The 10252-nt window shown below is 51.3% G+C and overlaps 1 protein-coding gene across 1 annotated transcript in view; it reads right to left on the bottom strand.

Moving 5' to 3' along the window:
• Positions 1-10252, bottom strand: part of INTS2 (integrator complex subunit 2) — a 52391-nt gene that overhangs the window by 20796 nt on the left and 21343 nt on the right. Inside the window, exons 14-18 of the mRNA XM_015426281.1 lie at positions 10019-10195; positions 8554-8662; positions 5586-5690; positions 4166-4330; positions 2606-2807 (exon numbers count right to left, since the gene is read on the bottom strand). Coding sequence (XP_015281767.1) covers positions 2606-2807; positions 4166-4330; positions 5586-5690; positions 8554-8662; positions 10019-10195 — 758 coding nt within the window. The remainder of the gene's footprint in view (positions 1-2605; positions 2808-4165; positions 4331-5585; positions 5691-8553; positions 8663-10018; positions 10196-10252) is intronic.

Here is a 10252-nt window from a genome sequence, read left to right as displayed (position 1 = left end):
ATAATCCTGTTCATGGATCCTGCCCTTTTTCTGGTGGACTACGGGTGGCAAGCAACGGTAACAGGACAGTTTTAACGGCTCCCTCGACCCCGGCCTGACGAGCCTCCCCAAAAGGGACACCGGTGACCGAATGGTGCTCTGACTCGAGGGGAGGAAGGTTCCCGAGTTGACATGGGTCCGGCTCCTGATCAGAGGACAAGATGTGCAGACCCCCTCGTAGACGCTTGCTCAGCTCCGGGCACGAGAGTGGCGGCAGGACCCTGGGAGGCAGAGACCAGCTGCTTGCGAGTGCCCGCGTGCTGGATCAGAGGAGTCAACGAGAACAAGGGGGGCAGCGTCCTCCAAGGCAAAGGCAGGCAGGCTGTAGCCACATGAGAAGTACCGAAGGGGCCCCAGGGCTGCTTCTTGGTCAAGCCAGAATGTGATGAAAGGCTGGCCGTTTTCAAAAAAGGTCTTTCTTCATCGAGTACGGTCAGTTTGCCCTTCCTCCAGGGGGCACACAGAAGAGCCCGTGATCCTCCTGCAGTTTGGTGTAGTGGTTAGGAGCGTGGACTCTAATCTGGGAGAACCGGGTTTGATTCCCTGCTCCTTCACTTGCAGCTGCTGGATGACCTTGGGCAAGCCGTAGTTCTGTCAGAGCTGTTCTCTCAAGGACAGTTCTATCAGAGCTCTCTCAGCCCCTCCTACCTCACAGGGTGGCTGTTGTGGGGAGGGGAAGGGGAAGGCGTTTGTAAGCCGCTCTGAGACTCCTTCAGGTGAAGGGCGGGGTATAAATCCAATCTCTTCTTCTTCTCCCCCGTTTTTATCCTCACAACTCCCTTTGGGGCCAGCTAGGCCAAGACAGAACGACTGGCCCAAGGCCACCTGGCTAGTTTCAGGGCAAGTAAAGATCTGAGCCTGGGTCTCTCCAGGCCTTGTCCAAAACGACAACTACTATATGGCACTGATTCTCATACTGCATATAGTAAACACACCTCTCTGCGTTCACAGATACTGCTCTATCGTGCTAATGGTGTTGTCGCGTTTATTTTGCGGTGCCTCAGACCGGATCCCTGGGTCCCACACAGGGACTTGAAGGGTTCCCCCCGCAGTCTGTTCCTCACCGGTGTTGAGTTTTTCTCCACAGGTCCCCCTTGTGGTTTCTCCGTGCTCCTTCACCTTTCCCCGTCCTACCAGTGTGCTCTCCTCCTGTCTGAAGATGCTGTCCCCAGGCAAGCAGTGGGTCTGAGGCTGCAGTGTCCTCCGGCCCTTCTTTGGGGAACCCTTTCCAGACCTCTGGGGTTGGCTGGCCCCTTCCCGCCCTCCAAGTTCTGGCACCTAGTATCTCTCCAGCCTCCTCCCCACTTGGTCGGTCCCTCTCCTTTGAGTCAACGGGCTGCCCGTCCCTCCCACCTGCCCGCATCGCACCACTTGGAATTCACATGGAATTCACTGCCACAGGAGATGGTGGCGGCTACAAGCATGGGTGGCTTCAAGAAGGAATTAGATAAGCATATGGAGCAGAAGTCCATCAGTGGCTATTAGCCACAAGGTATAGATGGGAACTCTCGGTCTGGGGCAGATGATGCTCTGTATTCTTGGTGCTTGGGGGGGGGGGCAGCAGTGGGAGGGCTTCTAGTGTCCTGGCCCCAGTGCTGGACCTCCTGATGGCCCCTGGTATTTTTGGCCACTGTGGGACAGAGTGTTGGACTGAATGGGTCACTGGCCCGATCCAGCCCCGGCTTCTCTTATGTTCCTATGTTCACTTCCAAGCTGAGCATGTTGTCATGATCTGGGCTGTGCCACCAGAGGCCTACTAGGCCCAGGGAGCCTGGCTAGCAGTAGGTGAGGCTGGGCCTACAACTCCCAGAAGCCCCTGAGAGGTTCTGGAGCCAAAATTGACCAATAGGGAAGAAGAGGCCCGGGGAACAAAAGGGCTGGTGCCAGAGCAGAAGCTGTTCTTTTCTTCCAGAGGGCAGAGCCAGAAGGGTGAGTAGAGTAAGGTCACTTGGAGCTAGGGACTGTATATATTTAGACGCATTAGGGCATTTGATTTCTTTTCTCTTCACCCACTTACTGTTTATTATTCTGCACCTTGTTGTTTGACCTCCTATAAAATAAACCTTTTCCTTGTTTCACTCTGCCTGGTCCTCACGCCTGTTATTCGGCCTAAAGGGAGGTCTGAAGGTCTTGGGAGGGTGCTCTGGGCCTTCTCAAGGGAACCTAAATCCAGAGTGGTGGCAGCATCAGGTGACACCCCACCTGAGTTGTGACACATGTTTACACCCAGGTGGGCTCCTGGGAGCCCTCCTGGGACTCAACCCCCCCCCCCCGAGCTCACAAGGGTGCTGGGCACCATAGAGTGTATTCGAGGTGAAGAAATCCCTGCCTAGAGGCACTGGCAGTCTACGACCGATGGGGCTGGAGGGTGAGAACGGACAGAGCAAAGGCAAGCTAGAGAGTGTTAAGGAGCCCGTGAAGTCAAGCAAGGGCAGGCCCGGAAACGCCAACCGCTGACCCTCTTTCATACTGACTCAACGTTGTTTGTACAGCTCTACTTGCGTCCGCCCCCTGGAACGCGCTAACAGACAAATGGGACAGAAGTTTAATCAGACAGGCCCCCCACCTTCGAGGCATCACCGTGTTCAAGGTCATCCAAAGCCTGTTGACTGTCTGGAGGATCCGCCGGGGGATTCCGAAGTACAGCAGGCGGTTCATGTTGGACGTCAAGGCCTCTGCGTAGGGGATCAGCTCTCCGGCCGAGAGGAGCGTCAGGTGTTCCAGGATCTGCAGGACTTGGGTGTGACTGCTTTGTAGTGTGGCAAACGCTACCGAAATTAATAACATCGAAGATGTGAACTCCGAGCATCAACTGATGCAAGTCCCTAAGTACGAGTCCGCTGGAATGAGGTGCGGGAGGGGCAGGAAGCGGGCCAGCGCCAGGATAGCCTGAGGTGGGGCAGCTGCCAGGAAGCAGGGCGTCTGGCAGGGCCAACTACCGCGCACCTCCTGCTCACCCCCCCTGCCCTGCCACCTGCCTTGGACGCCGTCCCCCATGCTCCCTGCCACACAGACTGCCCAGCATCGCTGGGAAAGGATGTGCAGGTAGTGCGGAGCGGCTGCCTCTGGGACGGCAAAAGCAGTGGCCTTCCTCAGCCACACACTGCCTGGGGCCATCAGAGAAAGGGTGCGCAGGGAGGACCTGCAAGCAGAGGAAGGCAGGCGGGGGACAGGAAGGGAGACGCCAGTGCGGGGGTCTGGGGGTGGGCCAAGGAGGTGAGGGGGTGCCTGGGCCCTCCAGAGCCTGGAATCAGCCCTGTCCCGATGACATGACACACGCGCACACATTGCTTGAGCCACCAGAGAACTGTCACGGCGAGCAAGGGGAGCTGGTCAGCTGGGAAGCATCGATGGGCACCAGACCCAGAGGACACTCAGCCATCCCAGGCATGGGGACAACAGCGGGTGTGCCAGCCTGGAACAGAACAGGGGAACAGGAGAGGAGGGCCCGGCTAAACCCCCTCAGGTGGGGGGCCGAGAAAACGAGAGGGCTCCAGCAGAGGAATGAATGCCAGGAGGAGGGCCAAGGGTGACGGGGGCTGCCTCCACCCGTGGCGGCCGGCCAGGGCTCCAGGGTCCTCCTAGGGAGGAAACCACTTCAACAGAGGTGGGACTAACTGGGACCTACGGGGAGGCTTCTCTTCAGCTGCTGCCCCAGACCGCTGGGACTCCTTCCCTCAGGCAGCAAGGCCAGCACTGCCCCTACAGGCTTGCTGGGAGGAAACGGACAAAAGGGGGTGGCATTTTCCAGATACCACTTTGGAAGCCGCTTTGTAACACCTCTGAGAGCCTCTATGATGAGAGGCTTGTGAGTTTCTCTTTCACTGACCTGTTTTTAATTTGACCTTATTGCTGTCGCAATTTCCACTCGTGTTTATAGATCACTGCCAAACGTGGGGGCCTGCCAGAGGGTTACAAACCACCCAAAATAAATACAAATGGTGCTGCCATTTGTCCTACCCTTGAGACCTTAGCTCTCCTGTCCCAATGCCGGGGATGCCAGCAAGGAGTGTTTATTAGGGAGGGGCAGGTCTTCTCTTCCCTGGCATCCGCTGGCATTGGGGCTTCGGTGCACACGTATGCAGGTGGCCAAGTGCCAATCTGAAAGTGGGCCGGGGAGCCGTACCTTCTTGGAGCTGCTTGGGAGAGTGGTTTTTGGCCGTGTTGGTCAGGAGCATCCTGCGCAGCAAGGCGTCCGTGCCGGTGATGTGCTCCTCGCAGATCCAGTCGTCCACAATGCAAAGGTGGGGATAGTTGGTCGCCAGGAGACGTAACAAGGCTGAATGCAACCCTTCAAAGAGAGTGGAGAGACTGGAGTCGCCAATGGCATATCTCACTCTATTACAAGCATAACATTCACTATAATCCACTGTCACACTATTTTTTTCAGTTAGACAGAATCCCATAGTGCCTAGTCATGAATTCTCGCCTCACCTTGCCAACATGGTGTAATATAATTATCAACACGCACACACAATATACTGTGAGCATTTCCAGTTCTATAGAGAGTATACTATTCGGTAAAAGGTAATTGTTATTGTATGCATTAATATGATTGTATATTTATAACGTGATTAATGACTAGGTTATTCTTATAACATGATTAATGACTATGTTATTCTGTACCGTTTTAGATGTATATTTTTCATTATGTACATCTTCATTTGTTTCTGATTTATTAATCAACGAAGCCCCACCCATCTTTACAGAAACGTTTGCCCAACAGGACATGTGCACAGCCCGGGGAAGCCAGGCAACAGCAGGGCTGTCGCTCCCTCTGCTGCCCTTCTGCCCCATGACCTCTTCACAGTGGCCAAAACGATGAAGCCCAAATGGTCCTCCCCCCCTCCAGCCCAGCCTCCTCCCCCAAAGCAGGAGCATCCGGAGTAGTCTGCATCTCCTATGCTAATTTCCGTGTCGCGGTACGGCAAAATTTTGCAACCTGTCCACAGGATTCTATTTGTTTATTTACTCTGTAAAATTTGATCTGCAATGCTTACTGCTCTGCACAACTTATTCTGACTTTGCAAGTTGTGGGGAGGGGCCACGAGCTCCATCGCCCCGCCCGGCTCAGCCCCACCTCACCCCATGGGCATTTGTCAACCAAGGAAAAGCTGCTCTGCTAACAGACCCTTTAGCAGATACTGGTGAGTACAGACTGTGTGCCCAGCCTTTAGCAAAGCCGGTCCAAGTGTCCACTTGCAGCCCCCCCAAAGAGATGCATTTGGCCAGCCAAGTATCTTTTTAGGCTCCAAGGAGCTGGGCATTGCAACGCAAACCCTGAGACGAGCCAAATACACAGCTTCTGATCAAGAGAGAGATGCCCCAAGTAGCACCTTAGGCTAACTCTGCTTTCAGCAATGCAGAAAGCTACTCGCAGAGCAAACAGATGCACTAGATTCACACATGCACAGACAAACGTCTGGGGGGGGGCTATGCCTTTCTTTTTAAATCACAGCTATTCTCTCTACAAACATCAGCCGTCCCCAAATGAGGTTCCACTTTTGTGTTTCATACGCCAGGACGGGGCTCCCAGCTGGACATACCTCCCAGTTCCTGCTGCAGTCCTTGAGCCTGCCGGATGAGGTACTTGATCGGGATCTGGTCCATTAATGCGGAGGAGTAGGACTTGGGCTTTCTCTGCATGGCAGCTGCACAAGAGATGAAGACAGTCACTTCCAGCCAATTCCGCACCACTCCCCATTTTCTATTGTTTCAAAATATTTTTGGCTTTGCATCTGAGAGACCGCCTTCTCTCTCAAAGGATTCCTGTAGCGCCAACAGCACAGCCAGCTTGCTTCCACTTCATAAACTCAGAAAGATTCAGGTGGGTAGCCATGCTGGTCTGAAGCAACAGAACAAAGTTTGTGTCCGGTGGCACCTTTACGACCAGCAGTTTAAATCTGGGTATAAGTTTTATAAGGTATCTGAAGAAGTGTGCGTGTACATGAAAGCTTATACCCAGAATTAAACTTTGTTGGTCTTTTTTTTAAAATAGTTTTATTAGTTTCAGAAATAAAGGTTACAAACTAAGACAAAGAGAGAAAATACATTACGAAACACAATACACAACAATAAACACATACTGGAGCTTATACTCTAGTCTCTGCTTTAGTGTCACATATTATCCTCGAATCTTATGCATATGCACCAAAGTTTGTTAAAATATTAACTTGCGTGAGTATATTATACCAAGGAGAGAATTTTCTATCCATTTGTATAACTTCATCCAGTTTTTCTCAAAGGTTTCTTCTTTTTTATCTTATAAATGCAAAGTTAAATTATCAATTTCTGCTGCTTCTAAAAGTTTATAAATCATTTCTTCTTTTGTTGGGCTTTCTTCTTTTTTAAACTTTGTTGGTCTTAAAGGTGCCACTGGACTCAGACTTTGTTCTATAGGCTTAGAAAGTTCACATCTGAATCAACAAGGTGTGGGGGGGGGGGGACAGGCAAAGAATGACAGGGCGCAACATGAGTCAGAAGGGACAGATCTTCACAGATGTAGCTACATCCATAGGCTTAGGTCTCAGTTCAGAGAAATGACTCCCTGTTCTAGGTGGTCACCATCTTTTCGGGTGATGGAGCCAGTGTTCCCTCTAAGCTGAGTTAGTGTGAGCTAGCTCACAGTTTTTTAGCCTCCAGCTCACACATTTTTGTTTGAGCTCAGGCAGGATGGCTCTAAAGCAAACTGATTTATGCAGTAGCCAAATCAGCTGCTCACAACTTTAATACCAGTTGCTCACAAAGTAGAATTTTGGCTCACAAGACTCCACAGCTTAGAGGGAGCCTTGGACGGAGCTCATCTTCTCGGGGGGGGGGGTCCATCAGCACGGTAATAATTAAGTGCCGCCAGACTGCAGCTGACTTCTGGTGTCCTCTCAAGGTCTTTTCAACGCAAGAGAGGAGCAAAGGTGGTTTGCTGTTGGCCGCTTCTGCACAGCAGCCTTCATCTTCATGGTGGGCTCCCATCAGAGTGCTAATCATGGCTGATCCTGCCTAGTTTCCAAACTCTGATGAGCCTGGGTCGGTCTGCTCCGTCAGCACACCAAGTCTGAACAGCAAAAGCAAAGAGGCCCAGCGCAGATTTGGGCCATATCTCTATTAATGACACGTAACACATGGGAAAGCCCAGGTTTCATTCCGACAGGATGCCAAGCTGCAATTCAGCACCAGAGTAAGAAGCCCGGGATGAAGGGCAGGTGGGTGTGCTTCCTCCCGTGCTCGCGATTCCCCCTTCCCCTTCCTTGTTTACAGAAAACAGAGCTTGCCACGGTATGTCCAAGACACTAAACCTTTCTCCGACCGACATCACCAGCCACTGTTTGACAGCACCACTGTTAACCATGGACCAAGGTTCTCCCTAAAACCTACTTAGAAACAGAAGGCTGGGGGGGGGGGGGGGGGTGGATTTGGGGGGGAGGAAGGACCAAGCTTTCTCCCCTCAAGGATTTTTCTCTTTCCACGTTCCAACGGAAAACCTGGACATTTTGCAGAACACTAAAAATATATATACATATCCCGGCTATAACATGTTTTGTTTTGGAATGAGCTAAACCTTTTTGAGACAAAATTCGCTCAGAATGTGTAACACGAAGGCTTTTATGCAAGACATTCTAAAGCATTCAATATTGACAAGGGAGGGAGACCGCAAAACTTGGGGGGGGGGAGGGATTTCATCTCCCCACCACCACCACTGATGAGCTGTCGTATCCAGGGCTCACCTTGGAGCCCAGCCGCAGTGGTGTCGGTGGTGTCTGGGAGCCGCTCTGAGTCTGGAGCGACTTCTAGCATATGCCGTTCCTGAGCCTGAGCCTGGAGCTGAGCCTGGAGCGGCTCCTGGTGTCCGCCACCCCTGCAGCTGGGCTCAGTGGGGCGGCTGGCCTCCTCCGCTACTGCAGCTAGGACCGATGAAGCTGCTGGCCTCCACAGGTGCTGCGGCCAGGCTCAGCGCGGCTGCTGACCTCAGCCACCTGGCCAGGCTGGAGTGGCTCGTTCTGGGCTCAGCGGGCTGCACAACTCTACATGCCAACTACGGTAAAAGGCACTGTTAACCCAACTAACTGGTTTGCTGGCTAAGTGACAGGTAGTGGCTGAGTGACTCAGGCGCACGCTTACTTCTTCATTTATATCCCACTTTTCTTCCTGGACTGGCTACTCAGCTTGTTCTCTCCCCGCCGCTTAATCCTCACAACAACCATCTTGCGCAGGCGGGTTAGGCTAAGAGACTGGGACAGGCCCAAGGTCATCCAAGCAAGCTTCCATGGCTAGGCAAGGATTCGCTTGGCTAGGTAAGGCCCTCTGGGTAAAAGCTTTGTTAACTGGCAAACCCAATTCCCTGTCAATGCTGGTTAAGACAGCTTGTACTATAAAACTGCACAAGAGCCAGCAGAAAGAGGATTAGAACACAACACGTTCACAGGTGCTGGGCTTGTCCATTTGCACGTGTGTTCCAGGCTGCTATTAGAGGCAAAAGGCAGGCGTTTCCCTCCAGCTTCCTCTCCAAGTCATACCCACCCAGCGTCTTTGAGCTTGCCAGGATCGCCTCTTCATAAGACAGAACGTAATACAGGACCAGAAGCTGGGCTGTGATGCCGTAATGCTGATTCAGACGAGCATTTTCTCCCTGTAAGGAACCACAAAGATGCATGGGATAGCACAGCACGTTGTCAGGATGAACCTTCATAGGCCAGGGAGAGCTGATGCAGATTATCTGGGCCACTCGCCTCCAACTAGTAGGCAGAGTCCCTAAGGAAGTCACACCATCACTCCCTTTTTTCTTGTCTAGAAAATGGTAAGAAGCAGAATTAGACATTGCTGGGGGAAATGGCAGGCCTGTGTTAACTTTCCCCACCTATCCCATTTCACATAAGATGTAGGCACTTATCTGTAACAGAGCAGGAAAAAGTAGGTATATAATATTACGTCGCTGAGGGAGAAAACTGGATGGAGATAACTTTTTCTCCCACAATATTCTGCGTCAGCAGTAATGTCAGGACAGACAAAATAAAGTAGTCCTTCATACAATGTGTGCCGTTTTACGGAATTCACTGTCACAGGATGTGGAATTGGCCACTGGATTAGACAGCTTTAAGGGAAAACAAAGGCACGGAGGACTAGCCTATCAACAACTGTAAACCACGAGGGTCGAAAGAAATCTCCATGGTCCAAGGGACGGCATCCCTGAATCCTGGTTTCTAGGAGATAAACAGGGTGGGGCTATTGCTCACTTGCCCTGTTTATGTTCCTGATTACCCAGCCTGGAAAACAGACGTTCGCCTGATCCAACAGGAGTCTTATTTTAAAAGGATAGGTAAGGATAGACTTTAAAAAGGTAGGCAAGTGTGTCTAAACATAAAAGGCCTATTTTCAGTGGAAGTCCCATATCCAGTGTTATGCTTACTCCCACCCACAAAGAAATCTGGAGAAAGATGATTATGAAGCATATCGTATGTTGTTGGAAACGGGGCTAAAGATGGATAAACAGGCTGAAAGCCATTTAACCTTCTCAACCCAATGCAAAAGTAGGAGTCAGTCAACTTAAATCCATACCAGACTTAGATGCACACAAAAGAGGAGGGAAAAGTTATTTTTTAATATACCCGCACAGACAATAGTTCTTTTCACCCTTCTATGTGCCAGTCTGGTGTAGCGGTTAGGAGTGTGGACTCTAATCTGGGAGAACTGGGTTTGATTCCCCACTCCTCCACTTGCACCTGCTGGTGTGACCTTGGGTCAGTTACAGGTTCTCTCAGAGCTGTTCTCTCAAGAGCAGTCCTTGAAAGAGCTCTCTCAGCCCCGCCTACCTCACAGGGTGTCTGTTGTGAGGAGAGGAAGGGGAGGAGATTGTCAGCCGCTCTGAGACTCCTTCGGGTAGTGAAGGGCAGGGTATAAATCCAATCTCTTTTTCTTCATCTGGGTCTGGTATGGATTTAGGTTTAACCAATCCTACAGATAAATACATATATACATATACACACACCCCAGTGAGTCCTTGGAAAACGTTTAAGATTTCCTCCTCTGTGATTGGTTGATTTGTGGCTTCTGGGTTGGATTTTGAAGCTGGTGTAAGAACTGAGTTGATGTAGACATCGATGAGAGGAAGTAACTGGGGGTGAAGCGGAGTGGTGGTTTCACACAGCTGCCTATAAATCCAGGCCTAAAAAAAAAAAAAAAAAAAAAGCTTTTAAAAATACAGGGGAACAATCCTAAACAC

The sequence above is a fragment of the Gekko japonicus genome, unplaced genomic scaffold, assembly GCF_001447785.1.
Source record: "Gekko japonicus isolate JY-2015 unplaced genomic scaffold, Gekko_japonicus_V1.1 scaffold476, whole genome shotgun sequence".
Taxonomy (NCBI): Eukaryota; Metazoa; Chordata; class Lepidosauria; order Squamata; family Gekkonidae; genus Gekko; species Gekko japonicus.
The sequence above is the reverse complement of the archived record's forward strand: the minus strand, read 5'-3'. Positions and strand labels throughout refer to the sequence as shown.